The sequence below is a fragment of the Mya arenaria genome, chromosome 4 (genome assembly GCF_026914265.1).
Source record: "Mya arenaria isolate MELC-2E11 chromosome 4, ASM2691426v1".
Taxonomy (NCBI): Eukaryota; Metazoa; Mollusca; class Bivalvia; order Myida; family Myidae; genus Mya; species Mya arenaria.
The window spans coordinates 5,302,900-5,328,023 of NC_069125.1; the positions used below are offsets into that span (position 1 = coordinate 5,302,900).

Sequence of the window (25,124 nt, forward strand, 5' to 3'; positions counted from 1 at the left end):
ACATGTCTGGAAACAATATCCGTTATAGGCTGAGGAGAGATTTAGCTCCATTATTCGAAGAATAAGTAGGCTTTACTACTTGCCCCGTCGTTTGCGTCTGTGTTGGCGTCGGCGTCCGGTTAAAGCTTTAGGACAGGCTGGCATTTTCACTTATAACTTGAATGCCATTCATTCAGTTAACTTAATACTTCGCACAATTATTTAGAACTTCACACAGTTGTTCATGACCATCACACAATGAGATTACATAACTCTAACATCTATACCATTCATGCAATTAACTTCGTACACTTATTTTGAACCATCTTACATTTAGGTTACATAACTCTGTTTTAACCCTGAATACAAATTATGGCCATTGATTGACTTTTTTTTATTTATTTCCTTTGACAGGCACAATTTTATATTTTTAACCAGGTTTTCACAAAGGGAAAACTGGTTATAAGAATGACTTGCGTTGTTGTTCGGGCGGGCCGGTGGGAGAGCAGCGTCTAACTCACCTAATGCATCGAATTATTTTACTTAGGTTAAACATATAGTGACCAAACTTGGTATATTGGAATAGTTGATGGAGAACTATATGGGATTGCGTTTGGGGCCCCTGGGATCAAGGTGAAAACCACTGTTACTATAAATAGAAAACAATGGTTTGTATTGAATAACTTAATGTAAGGTCGACATATTGTGACCAAACTTGGTATATATGAAGAGTTTATAGAGACCTTTCATGGGATTGCGTTTCAGGCCCCTAGGTTTCAGGTAAAACCACTGTTACTATAAATAGAAAAAAATGGTCTGTATTGAATAACTTAATGTAAGGTCGACATATTGTGACCAAACTTGGTATAAATGAATAGTTTATAGAGACCTTTCATGGGATTGTGTTTGGGGCCCCGAGAGTCATGGTCAAGGTCAAGGTCAAGGTCACTGTTACTAATTCAGAAAAAAAAATGTTAGTACTGAATAACTTAAGTAATGGTTTACATATTGTGAACACACATGGTAAATAGGAAGAGTTTATGGAGACATTTTATGGGATCGCGTTTGAGGCCCTTAGGGTTAAGGTCACTGTTACTAAAATAGGAAAAAACTGAATCTCACAACAAAGGCGTAGGTTCTGTCAATCATTGTAAACCTTGTTTTTGTCACATCGCGGATTTTCATTTTTTTTTTTAATTTGACTTTTTTATTGCGTTTGACAGGACATAATTTTGTATTCATTTCTAAGACAAAGCGTCGTAGTGGGGCGCGCTGTCCCACGACAGATCTTGTTAGTTTTATTATGCTTCCAAAAGTTGCTGCGTCCGGTCGTTCGTCCATAAGGTTTCCGATCAATAATTAGAGAGCGCATGGATCTAGAATTTGTTATGCAGGTTGGTCATAACCAACAGTTGCATTCTATTGATTTTAAGGTTAGTTGGTCACATGTCAAGGTCGTGGCAATCTTGGCCTGAACATTCGTTTCCTATCGATAACCAATGAACACACGGGCCTTGGAGCACAAATTTGGTAAACACATTGACCATGACCAGCAAATTAACTATATTGATTTTGAGGTCAGTGGTCAAAGGTTAAGATAAATAACCGATGAACACTTGGACATAGGAATCTCAAACTTGGTAGGCAGTTTGAATACTACCAGCGGATGAGCCCTTTTGAAACAATAACAAAGCCATTTGCCTTCAGCATTTACCTAAAAGTTACCCTGTGGTAGTTTCTAGTATTTTGTTTCTTCATTCTCTTTAACATAATATGTTTAGTTAAATGTGTTCATACCATGTTTTAATAAAAACTTTGAATCCTGGCAAATATCTCCAACATTCGGTAAAGTGTTCACATCTTCATCTTCGTGTTCATGCTTGGATCGTTAAAAGGGTTAGCGACCAATAAGTCCAAACTGCATGGAAATGTCGTCTCCATAGCAACATCGCTCATGTGTACGAAAATGGGCAATAAAGGCCCAAATTTCGCCGGGGACATTGCCACGTTCCTGGGATAGTGTTTGAGTTTAAATGTTTTTTTTAAATATGTGTTTATAGTGTTAATCTTTACACTTATACATTGATCAAAATGAAACATTATTATGATTTATATTCCCAACGCCGATGTCAGAATTTTCTTGAATATCTAATATACATGACTAACTGCGGCTATAGGATTTCAAATCTGTTGTCGAAGGGTCGGACATCTTTGAACGTATATTCATTTCCAATCAAGCAATAAGTATATGTTTTTAAATGTGATACGGGGATTCGAGGGCACTTCCTCTACAAAATTTATGTCTGTATATTTTGATACTGTTGCCATAGCTATTCACGAATTAATTGAACGAAGTCATTTGATTACTGTCATTTATTTTCGCTCTTTTTATGGAATCCGATGAAGTCTGTTTATATTCAATGCACGGCCAAAAATTATTATATTTTTTACCTCGACATAACAATATAAGAGTTGATTGCACGTGTACAAAACACTGAAAGTTTCCGTATAAGATCGTGTATTTCCGGTCAATTCCGGTGGGTACACTCGGACAAAATCGTCCGAAATGAATGTAAGGGAGAGCCTGCAGACCTACGGCTGTTTCTTGAACCATCTCTTGCACACAACGTCGCCAACGCACATTGTCTGTAAAGGTATATAGTTGTTACTTTTATATGTTTAACGATATTCAGAAATATCATACACAATACCGAACAATGAATAGATGACATACATTTGCCATAACGATCTTATTTCTAAAAAAAATATTCAGTGTATTCAAAGATCCAACAGCAAGTTAACATTCGACGAGGGGTTTTAGAAGCCTAGCTTGTTCGTAATAAACACACTCCAGATATATGGAATTAGTTCATTATATAAGGGTATAAGGAACTCCTTATAATAAACACGTCTGAAATGTCCCGATGAGTTCGTTATATCCGGAGTTAACTGTACTTTGTTTGTCGGGGGGAAACACGTAACCAGCCATTTTTTAAAAGAAAACAGAGGCGGAGATGGCCGAGTTGTTACGACTGGTACGGAACCTGGAAGTTTTCGGCCAGGCTCAAATTATAGAGATTATATAGCCTGATTGTTTAAAAGTTACTACGAAATACTATTGATAATTAAACTTCTGGCTTAATCTCTCAGGCTTGCCTAAATAATGACTAGTAAGATATACGCACGTATTTTCCAACAGCATGTCGATAATGCTTCTTAAATATGTTCATGATGTTTAAAATTCCACTCCCATTGATACATATTGGAACAAGAATAGTGTTTAGCGTGAATGAACCGACAAATAGCACTCAGTGAATCATGGCTTCACTGACCGCCCAAAACCGCCCCCCCCCCCCCCCCCCCCCCCCCCCCTAAAAAATAAGTTTACTTTTTATTTCATTATAGGATAAAAAATAATAGAATACGCCCAAAATGCACAGCTTTGGACCAAAAATTGTCAAAACAATCTTGAAAGAGCACCATTCCCCTTCTGCTTATACTTTAAACAAAATATAATTCGGTTCTTGGACAGTGGCGCAGGTCAAAACGTTACTCACCTCAGGTTCACCCCCTCTAACGTCAAATTCTGGAACCGCCCCAGGTAGCCCACCATTTATTGATAATAATAGTTAAGTGTTTACAAATTTCATAATCAAAATAGTTTCCACTTTATTTTTACCATGAGCATTTCGCCATCTTCCAGCAGTTCTCTGGTAGCAGTTGTCGGTTTCATATTGTCTCCTATCGGTGTATTCTTGATAACCAAATTTCCCTCCGTGTAGCTTGCAATGCCCTGTAAATTTACAAGAACAAATCAATCTCCTGAACATCGTAACATCCAAGCTACTGTTTGTGTACCAGAAGTCTCACTCAATTTGACAGCAACACATGACACATGAAAACTACAGGGACATGCTCATTAGTCAAAGGTTCATACACAAACCCACTGCGGATCCATAAATCGTTAAAGTTTAATTTTAATTTCAATATAGGTACACTACAAATTAGTTAATAACATACGCCCAAACGCACATTTTCGAACTAGACCCCCTGTCAACACTTTAAACCAAATACATTTCGGGTCTGAGAGATGGGCGCCAGTATCAAACTTACGCCCCTAAGTTACACCCTCTCTAACGTCAAATCCTGGAACCGCCCTCGTAAACCCTGCTCGGTGGCACAAGGTAATGGCCAAAACGACACGGAACGAGAGGCACAATCGCGTTAACACCAGTTAAAAAAGTACCACACTCGCATATTGAATAATATTGTTTAAAATGTTCTTGCCATTAAATAATTCTCATGTACAGTTGAAACTCGCTATGTCGAACTCTGTTATCTCGACAGTTTTTCCCGAGGTTCAAACGAATTCGACATAGCGAGTTTTAACTGAACTTTCAGTTGAGCAATGTTGGCATATACATGTATATTCAACTTGTCCTTATCTTTACCGTATGTTTTTAAATTTTCCATCATTTTCTTGTGCCTGCAGAACGGCGTGTTCCAGTCTACATGCGTTCTAAACGTGATAATTGTCAATCCTGATAAATAACCGGAGTCTGTTCATCATGCCCATAGAAGACTTAAAGGGGATAAGACCCCTATCGAAATATTTTCAAAGTCATAGATTGTTTTTGACGCAATTTTAGCACAAACAATCTTGTCAAGTAAAGCCATTAAGTTTTTGAATAACCGCTAAATTGAAAATATTACGCGATCTACTTGCAGCGTAGTTAAATATTAATATATCTGATATTGTTAGCCGTACATGCACAGCCGAGGTTGTTTTCGATGGAAAAGGGCCGAGGTGTTCCGAACGGAAAGTTTTATGTTCAAATAAATTATTCAGCATTTTATTATAATTTATCTTGCCTTTGCCTTATCTCCTTGGAAATCAGTGTCATATTCTTCTTCAAGTTTAAATTTATCACACTTCGTCATGAACCCAGCGTTGAGTGTGATAGTGATGACGTCATCTTCTACAGATAATGTTGAGGAAGGTTTTGCGAGGCTGGCCATCTTTCTCACGACAATGTTAACTCCTGAAATATATAAATGCGCTATTATTGTAAATTGCATGTCATTCATCTTGACATTTATTGCCTTTCCAAAGTTTGGATATCAATATGTACATAGTTATAGTACATACTACATAGATGGTAAAGTGTGCATTTAGTGTTAAACGTCCAATCAAGATCAAGATCCTATATGCCAAGATGTCAAGAGTGTACCCCCCCCCCCCCTCCCCCCACCCCCACACACACAATTATACACACCACGGACCAAAATCCTCCCAACCATTTATTCCATTTTTTGCCCGGGGCGGTCGGGGTCCGTCTCCAAAGTGACATGATTTAGAATTGTTAATATCTGAAGTTGTTTAATTAATATACATGTATCAGTCTCGTAAATTAAAACTTAAGACTGTTTTTTACCTTAATAATAATGATTAAAATGGTGTACGTCTATCTACAATGTGGTCATGATACATACACATACGCGTATATTTGTAAACAGTACAGGGCATTTGTTTATTAGTACATTCATGTAGCTGTAGTGATTGTCTACATTGTGTCTCATGTCGAACATTTATCTATCACATTTGCATACAATCATTATCAAATGTACATGTACACGATGCGTGTTAGAATATCACACTAGGCATCATTTTTAAAAGCATGTTTGACAAATTTTATTGCTTGTTTTAATCTGTTTTTAAAGAACTATTGAACGGTTTTATTTCTATAGACATCTTTCCTTTCAAAATAGTCTACAAGTAAGATTACAAAAAAAGGAACTCTATACTTGCCAACTTCTTTGAGAAAATCCGCAAAATGTTCACTTCTGTCCAGTTTCCAAGTTCCGCCGAACTTTTCATTGATTTCAACAAGCGTTGCATTTGACATTTTGGTAGATTGAAATGTGAACTAAATATGACTGAAGCTGTCCGTGGTTTTCAGATAATACAATCGAATGAACTTTGCATCAATTTCAGGGGGAAGAATATATATAATGTGTGATAACACATGAAGAGCGAAGTTTTTCATACAGCCAGTCCATGAGCGCAGGACAAATATGGCCCGGGCAAGACACCCCCGCTCATTTTTAGCTCGACTATTCGAAGAATAAGGAGAGCTATCCTAGTCACCCGAGCGTCGGCGTCGGCGTAACCACTTATGTTAAAGTTTGCGTACCACCTCAAATATTTTCAAAGTCCATTGACATATGGCTTTGAAGCTTTGCACACTTGTTCACCATAATGCCTCCAACCTGTATACAGGAGGAGGTAACTCTATCAAGCATTTTGACAAAATTATGCCCTTTTTCTACTTAGAATTTACGTTAAAGTTTGCGTACCACCTCAAATATTTTCAAAGTCCATTGACATATGGCTTTGAAACTTTGCACGCTTGTTCACCATCATGCCACCAATCTGTTCACAGGATGATGTCACTGTATCAAGGATTATGCCCCCTTTTCGTATAAGAATTTACGTTAAAGTTTGCGTACAACCTCCGGGACCCTTATTTTCCAATTCAATTGATGTACATATCTCAGCACATCATGTATTGCACTGAAATATAATCTAACAGTGATCCATGCATGTTTCGCTAAAACTTTTCAATCCATACACGGAAAAGCGGCGGAATAGTCGAGCGCGCTGTCTCTGAGACAGCTCTTGTTGTATAGGTGGATACACCCTATCATTATTTCTACAATGCGGACAAAAGGTTTTACAAGGGTGGACAAAAATGCCAATGTCACCCCCTTTAAAAACCTTAGCTGCTGTTTACCCGCCTTGTAAAAATGATCAGGGTGTTTTTGTTCCCCAATACAAAAATGAGCGGGAGGTTTTTTGTTGTTGTTGTTGATTTGTTGTAGCTTCTTGGAGGAGGTGGGGAGGGTGGGGGGGGGGGGGGGGGGTTACGGAGGTATTGACCTTGTCACCCTCCAGGGTGACTTTAAAAGTCACGTAAAAGAATTATTTTTAATATACCCCCAACTGTATTCTCCAAAATGCTGTGACGAATGACTGCTGTAATATATATGTTTGCATGCGTGCGTATGTGCGTTCGTTTGGGTCGGGACCAATGGCACATCTGTTAAAGCCGTTAAGAGTCGGGACCTATCAACCAACTGTTGGGACCAGTATCGGTCGTGACCTACCGACCAACTGTAAGAACCGATATGGGTCGTGACCTAACCACCAACTGTAAGAGCTGGTATGGGTCGTGACCTACCGACCAACTGTAAGAGCCGGTATGGGTCGTGACCTACCGACCAACTGTAAGAGCCGGTATGGGTCGTGACCTACCGACCAACTGTAAGAGCCGGTATGAGTCGTGACCTACCGACCAACTGTTGAAGCCAGTATCGGTCGTGACCTACCGACCAACTGTAGAGCCGGTACGGTCCGTGACATATCGACCAACTTGAAGAGCCGGTATGGTCGGGACCTATCGACCAACTGTAAGAGCCGGCATGGGTCGGGACCCACCGACCAACTGTAAGAGCCGGAATGGGTCACTACCTACCGACCAACTGTAACAGCCTGAATGGGTCACTACCTACCGACCAACTGTAATAGACGGTATGGTCTGGAACTACCGACCAACTGTAAGAGCCGGTATGGGTCGGGACCTACCTACCAACTGTAAGAGCCGGTATGGTCGGGACCTATCGACAAACTGTAAGAGCCGGTATGGGTCGGGACCTACCGACCAACTGTTAAAGCCGGTACGGGTCGTGACTTATCGACCAACTGTAAGAGTCGGTATGGTCGTGACCTACCGACCAACTGTAAGAGCCGGTATGGTCGGGACCTACCGACAAACTCGAAGAGCCGGTTTGGGTCGTGACCTACCGACCAACTCTAAGAGCCGGTATGGTCGGGACCTACCGACAAACTGTAAGAGCCGGTATGGTCGCGACCTACCGACAAACTCTTAGAGCCTGTATGGGTCGTGACCTTCCGACCAACTGTAAGAGCCGGTATGGGTCGTGACCTACCGACCAACTGTAAGAGCCGGTATGGGTCGGGACTTACCAACCAACTGTAAAAGGACGGTACGGTCGGGACCTACCGACGAACTGCAAGAGCCGGTATGGGTCGTGACATACCGACCAACTGTAAAAGGACGGTAAGGTCGGGACCTACCGACCAACTGTTAGAGCCGGTATGGGTCGTGACATACCGACCAACTGTAAGAGCCGGTATGGGTCGTGACCTACCGACCAACTGTAAGAGCCGGTATGAGTCGTGACATACCGACCAACTGTAAGAGCCGGTATGAGTCGTGACCTACCGACCAACTGTAAGAGCCGGAATGAGTCGTGACCTACCGACCAACTGTTAAAGCCGGTATGAGTCGTGACTTTTTTTATCAACTGTTAGAGCCGGTATGAGTCGTGACCTACCGACTAACTGTAAGAGCCGGAATGTGTCGTGACCTACCGATCAACTGTTAAAGCCAGTATCTGTCGGGACCTACCGACTAACAGTTAAGGCCGTTATGGGTTGGGACCTACCAACCAACTGATACAGTTTGTATGGGTGAGGACTTACCGACCAACAGTAAAAGCCGGCATGGTCGGAACCTACTGACCATCTGTTAGTACCGGTATTGGTCGGGACTTACCGACCATCTGTTAAAGCCGGAATTGGTCGTGAACTACCGACAAACTGTTAAAGTTTGTACGGGTCGGGACAAATCGACTGCCGCCCCATCTGTAAAGGCCGGTGTCGGTTGGAACCTACCGACCAACTATTAAAACCGGTATAGGTCAGGACCTACCGACCAACTGTTAAAGCTGGTATGTGTTGAGACCTACCAGCCAACTGCAAAAAGTCGGTATGTGCCGAGATCTACGGACCAACTGTAAACGCCAGTATGTGTCGGGACCTACCGACCAATTGTTAAAGCTGGTATGAGTTGAGACCTACCAACCAACTGCAAAAAGTCGGTATGTGCCGAGATCTACCGACCAACTGTAAACGCCAGTATGTGTCGGGACCTACCGACCAATTGTTAAAGCCAGTATGGGTCGATATCTACGGATAAACTTTAAAGCAGGTATGGTTCAAGATCTACCAACCAACTGCAAAAACAGGAATTGGTCGGGACCTACCGACCAACTGTTAAAGCCGGTTTCGGTCTGGACCTATCGACCAACAATAAAAGCTGGTATCTGTAGGGACCTACCGACCAACTGCAAAAAGCCGGCATTCGTCGGGACCTTTCGACCAACTGTATAAGCCGGAATGTGTCGGGACCTACCGACCACCTATTAAAGCAGGCATGGGTCGGAATCTACTGACCAACAGCAAAGCCGGTATGAGTTAGGACCTACCGACCATCTTTATAAGCCGGTATGGGTTGGGATCTAGCGACAAACTGTCAAAGCCGGTACCAACCAACTGTAAAAGCCGGTATGGGTCGGGACCTACTGACTAACTGCAAAAGCCGGTATTCGTCGGGACCTTTCGACCAACTGTATAAGCCGGAATGTGTCGGGACCTACCGACCACCTGTTAAAGCCGGTTTCGGTCTGGACCTAGCGACAATCTGTCAAAGCCGGTACCAACCAACTGTAAAAGCCGGTATGGGTCGGGACCTACCGACTAACTGCAAAAGCCGGTATAATTCGGGACCTACCGGTCAACCAAAAATAGAGATACTTGCCAAACAGTAGAGGAATATGTTTTAGTCGAGTCAATGTTTAAAAATATTTTATTGTCATACAAATAGTATTATGCAGTAATATCATATATAATATGGCACATATAATGCTCAGTCTAGCAATTAATTAAACCCACTCATATAAATTTTGTATCTACGTATAGGCATTAACAGCATACAACAAAAAAACAAAACAATATTGCAAATTCTATCCGCGTACTAAAATATCAAGAGGTCGATGTTGATCCTAAATCGATCACCTGAGATATATATGTAAGGAAAAGCAATGCTTATAAAATGTGTTATTCCCAATGTAGTAGGTCATCTACAGATGGTGTCGGTCTATATTTTTTCATCTTTGTGTTCATGCATCAGTAATGTAAGTAGCACTGCAACCAGAACAATCATTGCAAGAGACTAACAGCCGCCTGACATAAATAAGTGGTTGTCGGCGTATATTTTTTGTTATATTTCGATGATGACTGTAACCAGTCTGGAATTTAATGGAATCCATGACTTTCTGTGGTAAGTATGTTGGCTATTATATATTCGGAGGGCAGGAAAAAAGTTCAGAAATCTATGTGTGGTGGTTCATGGTGGTGGTTCATGGTGGTTCATGGTGGTGGTTCATGGTGGTTCATGGTGGTGATTCATGGTGGTGGTTCATGGTGGTTCATGGTGGTGGTTCATGGTGGTTCATGGTGGTGGTTCATGGTGGTTCATGGTGGTTCATGCTGTGATATCAGTTCGGCAGTGTAAGCTTTGTTGGACAATACGTTTCAATTATTTTGACTCAGAAGTTTCAGAGATATTTTTTAAAGCAAGACAGGAAGTCAGCCATGTTGGTGTTTTGTTGGTATATTTGTCTTGTTGTATTTCATAAAAGGTCACCATAGAACGCTTTCTGTGAAGTTTTATTGGAAATGGCCTGATGGTTTAAGAGCAATTGTTGACGGACGAACAGACGGACGGACGACCGGCGGACGAACACCAATCCTAATAGCTGACCTTGAGCACTTCGTGCTTAGGTAAGCTAAAAATAAACACATCATAATTAAAATACGTATGGCAAAAAATGGCAGAGTAATTGACAAAGGACATAACAATCTTTTTACAAGTAAAAGTAGGTACATGTACAATTCAATCATAATACACAATTTAAGTAAGTACCAAGAATTCAACGCACAAAGATGCTAAAATGTATTTATTTTCAGTGTGGAAATGATATTCAGGCACAACTTTATTTAGAAAAACATAATTCCGCCCATCAAACAATATATTTCTCGGCAGTGCAATCGGCATTCGGAACACCTCGGCCCGATTTTCCATCGAAAATAACCTCGGATGTATGTTAATGTTTTCGATGGAAAATGGCCGAGGAATTTCGAATTTTCAACCGGAAGCAAAATTTGTTGTTTTGCCTTTCTTTTTAAACGCGCATATTTTCTGAAGCCTAATAATACCTTGCAACTGTGTTTAATTCATTATAAATCCGTTTATGGTTATTGTGATGCACAACCTAGAATTGCCATATATACATGCACATGTTCACCCTGAAACCTGATGCCAATTTAATCTAGAATTATTACATGATCTGGTTCATTGGCTTAAAATGATATAATAACTTTATACCGCAAAAAGCACGAAAAAGCAATTGAACAGGTAAGCCCAGTAGTCATACATGGCTTCGCGACCTAGCGGACAAAAACGAGCTACAATATATGACCAAGCCATAGCCCCAAAAGTCAAATATTTCACAGGTAGTTTTTTGTTTAATATATTATTCAAGGGATCTTTACTTTCTTGGCAGAGTTTACAAAATTCTCCTGTCGACAAAGCGTTTTGTGAGTGTCTACAATGTATATGCCGATTGACCAGTTAAATGGCTTGTTGCACGTGTCATTCGTGGAATACTGGAGTTGATAATCTGTTTTCCTTACGTTACTTTTGTCCAGTATCGTTTGCAAACCACATCATCAACACACATGGTCTGAAAACAAATATTATTATCAAATTATCACATGCATTAGAATGACGATAAGTCTCGGACGCTCGGAACCGCCCTCGAATATTTCCGCTATCGGAGAACTCGAGGACTCTCGGAACCGCCCTTGAATATCTCCACTATCGGAGAACTCGAGGACTCTCGGGACCGCCCTTGAATATCTCCACTATCGGAGAACTCGAGGACTCTCGGGACCGCCCTTGAATATCTCCACTATCGGAGAACTCGAGGACTCTCGGGACCGCCCTTGAATATCTCCACTATCGGAGAACTCGAGGACTCTCGGGACCGCCCAAATATCTCGAGCTAACCAATATCTCGAGCTAACCAATGTTTCGACTCTGACTTCCAATTCCAGTCATGTCCAGAGAGCATTGCTGTTAAATGTCTAGTGTCAAGAGACTTTAAAGCGGTCATTATAATGTGTACAATCAATATTGAATAGGTGTAATTGACTTTTAGCTTTGAAAATTTAAAGAATTGTAAAGTGTGCATAATTATCATTTTTTTCCTTTGTTTTATTTCTTTACGTTTTGTAAGATGTCATGTAAAGTAATAATAAGTTAGTATACGGGAACACGCTGATGTTTATTTCATCACAAATACAGTAGAAAAAAACGTGAGAGGTGGTAGTTATAAATCTAAATATGTAAAAAAGAGAGATAATATAGCGTCCAAAACACAGAGTCTTACACATACACTCGATGCTTGCAGAAATCAAACTTTTTTCAGACTCTGGAATTACAAGTAAATCAGAAAATAATATCATATAATAATATCAGCTTGAATCTCCAAATCGCAGAGTTTTAAAAGTTTTATTCTTCTTGAACATGAGACACGTTTTATAACAAGAGATGTGTGTGAAACTTGTATCGCGCTCCCCCATTGATGGCAGCCCATCAGTAATTTCGCATTTATTTATGTTTAATAGGTAATTTTAGGATTTGATGAACATTCATTCCAAATAAGCTTTTTGTGTTCAAGGTCACCGCGACCGTTTCATTTGGTATAGTGACCTCTACATCAATAAGGTCATTTGCTGGTCATGGCCAACTTCCCTACCAAGTTTGAGAAATTTAGGCCTATTCATACTCTAACCTCCTGACCTTAAATTCGACAGGGGTCATCTGCAGGTTATGAAAATCCTCCATACCGAGTTTGAGGATCGTAAGCACAAGCGTTCTCTAGTTACCAGTTCAGTCCTACCCAGTTACTCCAATTTTCAGAATTTCCCCACAGATCTGAGCCTAATGGGCTAACGGTTAAGAGATGTTATCAGGTCCGTGTGAAGAAATGTTCACCCTTAGAGGCCATAAATCTAAGGGTTTAATTGGCCTCTCTGAGATAAGAAATGCTGATACATGAATGCATGTCCACTTTACAATTTAGAGTTCCATAGCTAAATTGGAAAGGCAAACTGAATCTACAAAAATCACATAACTATTTGATTTATTTATATAAGTGTAAATGTTCAAATGTTTGAACACAATTTACAGCAATAAACTGATCAACAGCCCATGAATTAGTTTCTGGGAACAGCAAAATATAATTAAACATACATGGTAAAAAAAGACCATAATCAGTCCAGCAGACACATTTTTAATTTTTTTATTAAATTTTGTAAATCGTATTGCAAAACAGTTTGCTAAATTGTTTTACTGTACATATTTTAACTCAATAAGCGGAAATATTTAAGTTTAAGTATATAAGTTTCATCAAATTGACAGCAATTTTATGGTCAGTAGCAAGCAGAATCTTGTGAGATGTATCTTTTGTGCTGTCAGTTTTACTCAAAACATCATCCAAAATCTCTTTCAGTTTTTGTATGTCATCGTCACGACCAATGGCAGGTGGTGAATGCCTTGACAAAAGAGGCGGCGGTTTGAGTTAGATAAGCTAATTGTGTTCAATGTCAGCGCGAACGTGACCTTTGACCTACTGTTCTTAACACAAGGTCATTTGCTGGTCAAGATCAATCGCAATACCAAGTTTGGGGACTTAGGCCAGAGCGTTCTTCTGTCATAAATCGGATACGATTTTCTCTACCGACCGACATGTGCAAAGCAATATACCCCTTCTTCGAAGAGGGGCATAACTGGTACAAGTACCTGTAAAAGTTCTCCATCTCCAGTGATCTCCCGTGTGGCGGTCGTTGGTTTGACAGAAGTGTCTTCTGGGGTGTTCTTAATAGTAAGTTTGCCATTCTCATACGTAGCTATTGCCTATGCAAGATAGAATGGTGTTTCACTTTAAATATTCAACACGTTTTTCGAATATCATTTCATTTAAATAAGAATTGAATTGTAAGGCTCAAAGACGTTATACTTATTGTATATTCTAGCTATAACTGACTTTACCGAAATTCTTATTTTGATTTTTTTACGAATCATTATGTAAACAGGACCCTATCATTATTGAAATACTTCAGGGATGGTATTCAATACTGGTCTTAATTGGATCTAAGACTGATGTAGCTAATCGGATCGCTTTTTATTAATCACTGACCGATAGAATGAATGGAGTCAATGATGTATGACCATAAGATTAACTTAAGTAGAATATTGAATACCACCCAAGAACAGTGCCCTGAGCTCAGGTTAGGGTTAGAGCCAAAGAGAAAATGAACCTTTGTTTTCTGGCCTTGGAATTCGTCTTCAAACTCAGTATCAAGTTTGAAAGAGCTGCATTTCTTCATGAATTTGGAGTTCAATGTGATTGTAATCGTCTCATCGTCGAGATCTACGACTATGTCTGATGTGGGTCGAGCCAATCCCGCCATTTTTCTGATGAAGAAGTTGACGCCTGAAGATATTACATAGCATGGCATAGTGACTTGCCGTCATACAAAATAACCCTTAAAAATGTATTCACCGTACAGAACCACAGTGGTTGGAGAAAAGGTGAGCGACTTAGGGCCTTAATCTTACACATCATATTGTTCACCAGCATACATCCGAGGTTGTTTTCGATAGAAAATGGCCGAGGAGTTCCAAGTGATTGTTCACAAGCTAACCCTTGTTTCCGGTTTAACTCTAGCAAACAAATAACATTAATTTAACGTTGTGTGAAGGTTGTGTCATGATAAGGTTATTGTATAACGCTTTAAAACGTTGTGTCAACTTTAGTGCTTCAAATTATTTGGAACTATTTCTCACTTATTATTATTTAAATTATGAGTAATTGATTAAAACATTCAAGGCAACCATCTGATAATATTTTGCAAGTATTAAAACAATATTTTATTGATGGGACGTTAACATTAAATTAAAGTTGTGTAAAATACTTTGCGAGACCTTGTTGTCGATGATTCCTTAGACTTAACGTTGTGACAACGTTGTCCTGGTCAATTTGATAGAAGCATTTTTCTAATTCAACAAAGTTTGAGAAAATTTAATAATTATCAAGGGAGGGAACTCTTTCTCAGCGCCGAATGTTTAATTGTCCGCCCTTCTCTATAACTTTACAAACTTGCGCCCTTTGTTTTCAAAAGAAGGAGCTGTTTTACATGCTTTGTGGCATGTTTCAAAGTGCTTGCTTACGTGTGCTCTTCAGTCATTAGGAGAATGTGAAGTTCTTAGTAATGTGTATACTCCTAAAATAGCACCATGTAACTTAAGTTAACAGATATCAAAAATCCGGTATTAACTTTGAAAATAAACTTAACAGAATATAGCATCAAGCATCATGGCAATATAACTTTTAACCCAAAAGATGCTAAGATGACGAATTAGGGATGCAATAAGGCAAGATGTACAAGTCAGATGTAAATAAATGTCTGAAAGCAAAACGTACAAGTCAGAACGCAAGATGCATTTTTTTCTTAAATACCCTTCCATAGAAAACGGCATGGCAGGTAGTTTCTTTGTTTTGTTTTTAAATGAAAAGGGCATGTGATAAAATGAATCTGACACTCTTCATCATATCATACAAAATTTTATTCGTCAAAAATTATGTAAGTTAGCTCGCCAAACAAAAAGGGTACTGGACTCGTTGAATAAAATTGTGTAATATATGAGTGATGACACGTGACAGAGTATGTATGTATATACCCGGATACATTAATTAGAACTAGCAATGCATAACCATTGACACAACGTGTAATTTCATTGAATCTCATCTCCGAAATCTCTTTCTTTTAAACTGCAATGTACGTAAAGTGAATTAACTACGAGTAATGGAAGTTGTAAGCAAATCAAAATTATAACTTGTTTGCGAAATATCATCAAAATATCTGGGTCACAGCTGCATTGACCATTAGTGTCCATGATGGAAAAAAATTCTTCATTAAAAATAAGTTGTTGGAAACAAATATTTGCAAAAGACTGCGTATGTACATGTCCATTGTATCACAACCACTGACAGTAATCCGGTTTACATAGTGCCCACAGACACCAGAACAGGGGTAGATTTCTCGAAACTTCTTCTTCTATAATTTGTGTAATATTAATTTTGAAAGTTTCAAAACTTTTAATAAAGGTTATCTGTCAGAAATTCACAATAAACTAACTTTTATTCATTAAAACAAGTTTAAATAAGGAGATTTCTAATCAAAATAAGCTACTTAAGCCTGTTAAACTTTAAAAGCAGTTTCGAGAAATCAGGGCCAACCTCCATGATACAGTGGGCCACAATATTTGTCTGTTTAGTCCTTTAACATATTCCTCGAGGATGTTAAGCTTTTGCTTGTATGTGGAAATATTGTCGTGGACTCATGAAAAGTTGTTGCATTATGTCCCATGACGTGATTATCAACCAAAAAATGTGGTTCTACATCATACTTCCTTGTGTCTGTGATAGTGCACAGCGGTTTATTTTAATTGGAGTTTCATCACTTTAAATGTGCATGTTTTATTAATGGTTATGCATAGTTAGTTCCGATTCATTAGTAAGGATAGATTAAATGACTATGACTTGACTTGATAGATAAATATGATTTGAAGTTGTTCAAAGAAGACCCTATCAGCTTGCCTCGTAGTCAAACCACTGTGAAATGGCGTATTTGACAGGTCCCTATGGAAGCTATTGTTAAATTATGCCTGACATTATTTAAATATACACTTAATTATAACAATCAGTTTAACACTATTTACTTTTTACTATTTTATCGAAGAAACTAAATAAATTAAGTGTCCGAATTACGTATATCCGAAATTTAATTCCAGTCTAAAAAGTTTAAAAATTGCTTACCAACACCGGCCAGAAAATCTTCAAAATGTTCATTTCGGTCAACTTTCCATGTTCCTGCAAATTTCTCCTTAATATCTGCGAGATCTTCGGATGACATATTTTGACAGAAGAATATAAAATTTACTTCCGGGTTTTGAGACATAGAGAGCGAACACTCGTGTTCGACAGCGTCAAAACATGGTGCAGCTCTTAATGAAAGATTAACGAAATGTGAAAACGTATCTCTCCACTTTCGATGTCACATTTCTGCAATTATCTAAATTCAGTGACTTTTTTGGAATTATTTTCACCGCCTGTTTTTCACAATTGGGATATATTTTTTTACTTTGAGAAAATTAAAACTCATGCTTAAATCACAGTTACTTGGTATTTGGACTGCATTTTTTGGCCAGTCGAGCGATTGGTCCCGAAGGAAGGGTGATCTCTTGTACTGATAATAAAAAATAAATATGTTTTAGTACTTTATGATACACATAATAAACAAATAATCCACCTTTGGTCGTTTATTTTTACATATTAAATATTCTTAAATTTCATACAATCTTTATCATTCACAAGTTATGAAGGTTAGCAGATTTCAGATTGAGACATATGTATGGACACGAGCCAGATCTACAAGATTTTTTCGATAAAACAACTGTATACGTCGCATGCATGTTCAGAAGGAAGTAATCTCCAAGGTGCAATCGCTCAACAAGCACAAACTAGACGCGTGTTTTTTGCTTAACATGACATTTGGAGACAAACAACGAAAACTGAATAGTAAATGGCTATTGAAGAACAAATGTTTGCGGTATTCTAAGTCAAAGGATGCGATATATTGTGTGAACTGTTGCCTTTTTGGAGGTACTAATGACCGAGAGAAGACGTTTACATCTGGTATAACCGGAAGAACTTGTCATCGTTGGTTAAACATCATGAAAATGAAACGTGTCATAATAATGCTTCCGCTCGAGCTGAAAGTTATCAAGACATATAGTTTGGAAAAATTGAGTCCATTAACATCAACTGTCGGACTCCGCTAGGGCAACAGTGGAGAACAACAGACATGTCTTGCATAGAATAATTGAACTAATAGTTTTCTGTGCAAAGCAAAACATACCACTACGAGGGCATAAAGAGGAAACTAGTAATTTCTACGCAATACTTACTGCATTTGCACACAATGATGGAATTCTGTCGGAGCACATATCTAGAGCTCAATATAATGCCAAGTACACTTCCCCTGACATCCAAAACGAACTTATTGACATTTGCGCTGAACAAGTCAAGGAAAGGATTCTTAGCGACTGTCGGATCTGTCCATACTTTGCAATAATTGTCGATGAAGCTACCGATAAATCAACTAAAGAACAGTTGTCGCTCTGTGTCAGATTATTTGACATTAAGGGTACAGTAAGAGAGGAATGTTGGGCTTCGTTCAGTGTGCCTCTGTCAAAAGAATTGAACTTTGTGTCAATATCATGTCATTTCTCAAGGAAGCCGACCTTGACGTATTAAAAGTTCGAGCGCAGTGTTACGATGGGGCATCAAACATGTCGGGGAAATATCGAGGAGTTCAGGCTCTTGTTCGTGAAAGATCACCGCATGCTAACTACGTACACTGCAAATCGCATTGCCGGATCTCGCGTTTTATTCACAGCTTCATTATTCCTTGTGTTCCAACAATGATTTCAACTGTCCAGGACATAAGTTTTATGTTCGATTACTCTGCGAAACGGTTAGCAGCTTTCGTGGACGAGTTGTCTCGAGATGCCACCACTAAAGAGGAAATGGAGCTGCGAACGAAACTGCGTACTTGGTGCGAAACAAGGTGGTCGATTCGCACCGATGCCCTGGCGAACTTCAAGAACGCATTTTCCGTTGTAGTTCATACGCTTGAAACACTAAATAACGACGGAGATAACAAACGATCAGCAATCTATTACATGCAATTGGTGAGGCTAAGGTCGTCATTCAGCTAATGAACAATGAGCAAAACGACCCAGACGTGTGGGGCGCTCTCTTTGAAAAAGCTACAAATGTTGACGCGGAATTTGATATAATCCCGTCGAAACCAAGAAGGGCTGGTAGGAAAAAACACCGCGCTAACCCGGATGTTGTTACAGTTTCCGACTATTGGAGAACAAGTAAAAAAGTTGCTGCAAGATGCAGCAATTGGATGTTAGCGCGGGCCAACTATTGGTTATGCAAGTCTATATGTAGGGTCAGAACGAAGTAAGTAAAGTAAGGGCTAACATTGATTGTAGATGTCAGTGAAAAGAGGTTACTTAAAAGATGACAGAATTGGGCTGTTGTTTTGAAATGAAAATAAAACGTAACACAATAACAATTGTACAACTGATGGTATGTCTATGACAGAAACCATAATTGTAGCATATAACTTTATTCATGAACTGTATCAATATACACACATTTATAAAATACTACATGGACACAGTGTTGGTTTTCTTTTGGAGTGGGTGTTATGATAGCTGAAATGTTAAATATGCCAACATGATTTGGTAAAGTCTGAGCAAAGTTCGAATGGTTGAGAATTTGAAGTACTTTGGTGAAATGTTGACTTTAAACAAGAGTAGCACCAAAGGTTTATCCAAAAACTAATTAAGGACATCTGCTTAAAATAATGTTTACTTTTGGCTAATAATCCGCGAAACAAGTTGACCGTTATAATTAAGTGTTACAAAGCCATTGCTTCTAACTGAAAAACACATAAAACTGTTTGCTTTTGTAACAGATTTTAACACAATTAAAAAAATATATTTAACATAAACTAAAAGAAGTTGGTTATCCATGAGCTGAAAGAAGTGTGATCATCATTATTTATGTCATTTTCCTTATTCTGTGGCGTAGATGATTTATAGGCATGCAGGATGGAACAAGAAAGCTGTTTTAAGAAATGTGCGAAGTGTACATGGTACTAAGTGTGAAAAAAACACACCTTGTTCCTGAAATGAACATGCTCTTCAAGTCCAAACATAAGAATAAAATAACATAAATAGTAGTTTAAAAGTATGTGGACACAGAGTAATGACTTAGAAATCAGTTTTGCATATAATGACACTTATAGGTAATAACATTATAATGTAATCAACATGCATTATGCACTTTTAAGGCATAAGATATAAGCAGATGTTGAGAAAAATGTGATGCAGGTTGATAGTGGTATGACTAGGAAGTTGATCACTTAATGTGTATGGAAATATAATGACGCAAAAGATTTATGAAGAAAGTGCTGAAAATTATAGGTTACAATGAAATGAAGTGTGGAATATGTTTTAATACATGAAAAGTGAAGCATTTGTACAAAGTTTGGTGAAAATGTGTTGATGTTATTTCGCCTGTAGAACTTCTCAATTCTTTAAAATATGACATTAAAATATAAGAATAAATACTGCATTGAGTATTACTGAAATGTGAACATATGTACAAACAAGAAAGAACATGAGCAATATGACAGTTTATATGCATTTTGTATGCAAAAAATGAGTACCAATCATGATAACAAAAATATACAGAATTAGTATGCATGCTGGGAATGGTAGAGTTGTACTAAAATGTAATAAACAATAGAAATAATATTTGTTATAATTTGGTGTCAGTGCGACATATACATTATGAACAATACATGGAATAAGAATGCACACAGACAAATTAATACAATACTAAAACACATGCTGCCACTATTTCACTGAAGTATTCACATTGTTGAATATCAATACAAGAAGACATAAGCAATGAAATAGAACAGGTATGAAAGAAAAGAATATAAATGAAAATACATGAAAACCTAGTAATATGTACCTACATGTAATATGCAAATGCACAGTATTTGAATGAAACTATTTATAGGGTGATAATATCTTTTACATGGGGGGGGGGGGCTTAAAAAAGACTCAGTTTCAGTTGTGATGTTGGAATGAATCAGGTTGAAAATAGGTATATTTGTTAAATGATTTACTAACTTAAAAGTTGAAAGTTGTCAGACCTAAAACTATAAATGATATGCCTGGAGTTTTATATTATCAGTATAAGCATTGCTGATATGGTTGATAGCCAAAAGGCCATTATTTTTTGTTTGAAAAGTCATAAATCACGAAAATGAAAAACAACAACACACAATAGAATGGTTAAGGGTCATGCCAAAAAAGCAGGGTAAGTTGAGAAGTTGAAACAGGCATACTTTTTTAAGCATTATGAATTCTAATGTTTGTAAATGGAGAGTCAGTGCCTATAAAAGAGACATTGAATGATATAATCATCAAAGTTAAAGCTGCACTCTCACAGATTGAACGTTTTGACAACTTTTTTATTTTTTGACTTGGAACGAGCCATATTTTGCGAAAATCCATTGAAACCAGTTATATAAGACTGCTGACAAAAAAGATTTTTATACTTAAGTTCAAAAATTGATGTTTTATGCAATTTTCTTAAAATGTTAGTAACAGCTTTTAAAGCCAGACATTAATTTTCAAATGGAAATATAAAAATCTGTGATTTGATCTTTTGTTAGTAATCTTAAATCATCTGTTTGCGGATATTTACACAAAATTTGCGCTTTCCAAGACAAACAATAAAAAAGTTGTAAAAATGGTAAATCTGTGAGAGTGCAGCTTTAAGCATAACAGGTAGTAAAGAAGGGTGACATGGCAAAATGACATAGTGATATAAATACAAGTCTTTCTTGTAAATTAACATTTTGTAACTGTTTAAGTAAGATGTTGAAAAACAGAACATTGTTAAATATATGTACATATAAGAAATTAATTTAAACATTAATGGGAAATAAACTTAGCGAAGTGTTCAGATAGACAAAACCTTGAAGTCTTATAATACTGTCAAATGTCTCTGATTTTAGGAACATGTTTTGTAAATAATTATTGAAATTGCAGAACATTTAAGAAAACAATAGGAAGATAAGTAATCATTATGATGAGGTTATTAAATAATGTTACGATTCTGTAGTCATATATGGTGACTGTAAGATATTGGCACGACTGTTACTTAACATATTGACATAATGGTAAAACACAACAATGGCAAAAATGGAAGTACACTATTTCATAAATATCAAATCTCAAATCCCCCGCCAGAGTGGGGAGGGGATTATAGAAACACTTCGTCAGTCTGTCTGTCCGTCTGGCTGTAACATTTCGTGTCCGTGCTATAACTTACTTATGCATTGATGGATTACCATATTTCTTGGTACAAATGTTGTCCTCATTGAGATGATGAGCTGTGACATTGACCAGGGTCCATAACTCAAAGATCAAGGTCACACGAGCTATTTAAATGTCAGAGAACACAAACTCGTGTCCGAGCTATAAACTCTTCTTACATATATCAAGTTTGCTCACAGTATGTCAGCCTTAACTGAAACAGTAATCTATTTTAGTAAAAGTGACCTCGACCCTAGGGGGCCAAAAATCATCCATTTAAGCTCTGCATAAACTTGTCCTATATACCAAGTTTGGTCACACTGTATCAACCCTTATTTGAGTTATTCAGTACTTTCCATATTTCTATTTTGACCTTGACCTAGACCATAACTCTCGGGGCCAAAAACACAATCTCAGGAAAGGTCTCTATAAACTCTTCCTACCGGTATATACCAAATTTGGTACCAATATGAAGACCCTTACTTAAGTTATTTAAAACCAACCCTTTTTCTATAAATATTAACCTTGACCTTGATCATAGGGGCCGCAAACGCATTCCCATAAAAGGTCTCCATAAACTCTTTGCAAATACCAAGTTTGGTCTCTTTATGTCACACGTAGCTAAAATTATTCGATACATAAGTTGACTTTGACGCTGCCCTAACACCAGCCCGTCCGAACAATGACACAGGTCATGTAAATAACTTGTTTTTCCTTTATGAAAATGTGGTAAGGAATATAAAATTGTGCCTTATAAAAGAAATTATAAGAAGAGTTAAAAAGAAAAAAAAACATTCAAGGGCAATAATTTGTATTTAGGGCTAACATGAAGTTCTGTTCCTTGTTGTAAGATGGTCATCAATAGCTGCGAAGTATTAAGTGCATTGAATGAAGGTATAGAAGTTTTTTTTTATTAAAATCCCAACTTGTCATAAAACTTTAACCTAAGTTAATCAGGGGCCATAACTTGTATTAAGGATAATATGGAGTTATGTAACCTCATTGTGTGATGGTCCTGAACAATTGTGTGAAGTATTAAGTCAATTGAATGAAGGGTATAGAAGGTATCAATAAATATCCCAACCTGCCCTAAAATTTTAACCTAAGTTCCATAGTCAATCAGGGGCCATTATTTGTATAAAATATGATATGGAGTTATCTTACCTTATTATGTGATGACACTGAACAACTGTGTAAAGTATTAAGTCAATTGAATGAAGGGTATTGGACTTATAAGTGAAAATCCCAACTTGTTCTAAAACTTTAACCTGCCCTAAACCTATAACCTAAGTTAATCAGGGGCTATAAGTTGTATTAAGGATAATACAGAGTTATGTAACCTCATTGTGTGATGGTCCTGAACAAATGTGTGAAGTATTAAGTTAAATAAACGAATGGTATAGAATGGTATAGAAGTTATTAATAAATATCCCAAACTGCCCTAAAACTTTAACCTAAGTTTGATAGTCAATCAGTGGCCATAACTTGTATAAAGGAGTTATCTATTCCCATTATATGATGGCCCTGAACAACTGTGTGAAGTATTAAGTCAATTGAATGAAGGGTATTGGACTTATAAGTGAAAATCCCAACTTGCCCTAAAACTTTAACCGGACGCCAACGCCAGGGCGAATAGTATAGCCCACCTTATTCTTCAAATAGTCGAGCTAAAAAAACACAAATGTGATAATATATTTATAACATGTGCTTTCTCTTCAAAAACAGTAAAACAATGTTATGACATCACCACATAACATTACCATAACATAACATAACATAACATTGTGTTTATTGTAATATAAGGCCACCAGCCCAGAATACATGTAACAAATTGTAGTATTTAGTATACTAGTACGTCAAATATGAACTATATTGGATATTTATAAAAACATGTTTTATGTTGTTGCACAAATCAAGCATATCAAAGTAATGGTCATATACAAATATATGTAAACATATAACCATACACACACACACACACACACGCGCGCGCGCACACACACACACACACACTCACACACACACACGCACACACACACACACACACACACACACACACATATACATATAGATAGTTCCATTTCATGTATTAGTAGTTGTACAATAAATTATCTGTGTAAGATCAGTTGCTTTCTCAAATCGAATGCTTTATACACGAATTTAGTTAGCGAGAATATCTCACTAGTGGCATCAGTGCACATTATATTATTGAACAATTGAAAGCTTGAATGAGTGAGCCAGGTAGTCCGGAACAGTTCACGTCGTAAACCATCGTAAAAAGGACAGACCAGAAGAAAGTGGTACTCATCTTCTATTACATTGTAACCAGTACTCGAGCATAATGGACAGAATCGGATTTCCCGTGAAATATTCAAGTGTCTTCCTTTTTCTATCATAAGCGTATGACCTGAGCATCTTAAGTTTGCAAAACATTTTTTCCAAGGATATGGTAGGTCTATTGACAAATAACGTTCTGGGTCAAGAAGAGTTTTATAGTGTTTATAATGTTCAGCTTTTGGTGACGACTCAATATTTGCATACAAGTTCTGTATGGAACAGTCTTTCAACCTGTTCGTGAACATTTTCATGAATATGTTTGGTTGACCAACATCTTGCGCTATCCATGCGTATCCAAAGCCGTGTTCAAATATGATATTTTTAATGTGTGTTGCCCAACTACTACGACCAGCATTATCCATATTCAAAAGCATAATGTAACACTGACGTGGATATCTATTACTGGTCATGTTCATAATTTTGATCCAATATCTAACACATTTTGGAAGATAAATTGTCAGCATTGGTAGTCTACCACACTCACTCAAAGCAAAAAAGTTTGAAACTGTTCTATTAAGCCCACACAGTTTCTTGCAGAAGTTATAATGCACTTTTTCTATGTTCTGGCAGTATTTGTATCCCCAAATTTCTGACGAGTAACATAAAATTGGCGTTACCATAGAGTCGAATAGTTTAAACGCATCTTTGATATGAAAATGACCAAAATGATTTTGGTAGCGGAATATAACTGAAATTGCTTTCGTTGCCTGTTTTGAAAGATGATCGGTTGTCATAGTCCATCTTAATTTAGGCGTAAAAAATGAGCCGAGGTACTTA

The 25,124-nt window shown here is 37.7% G+C and overlaps 2 protein-coding genes across 2 annotated transcripts; both read right to left on the reverse strand.

Moving 5' to 3' along the window:
* Positions 1-2,337: 2,337 nt before the first annotated feature.
* Positions 2,338-5,925, reverse strand: LOC128232827 (myelin P2 protein-like). Its single transcript, XM_052946582.1, has 4 exons — positions 5,789-5,925; positions 4,852-5,021; positions 3,659-3,772; positions 2,338-2,625 (listed from the first exon to the last, which is right to left on the reverse strand). The coding sequence occupies exons 1-4, from the start codon at positions 5,883-5,885 to the stop codon at positions 2,572-2,574; spliced, it is 435 nt and encodes a 144-aa protein (XP_052802542.1). The 5' UTR covers positions 5,886-5,925; the 3' UTR covers positions 2,338-2,571.
* Positions 5,926-9,694: 3,769 nt separating this feature from the next.
* Positions 9,695-17,016, reverse strand: LOC128229692 (myelin P2 protein-like). The gene is made up of 4 exons (XM_052941484.1): positions 16,852-17,016; positions 14,291-14,466; positions 13,773-13,886; positions 9,695-11,649 (listed from the first exon to the last, which is right to left on the reverse strand). Exons 1-4 carry the CDS (start codon positions 16,991-16,993, stop codon positions 11,596-11,598), a joined length of 486 nt encoding a protein of 161 aa, XP_052797444.1. The 5' UTR covers positions 16,994-17,016; the 3' UTR covers positions 9,695-11,595.
* Positions 17,017-25,124: the final 8,108 nt, after the last annotated feature.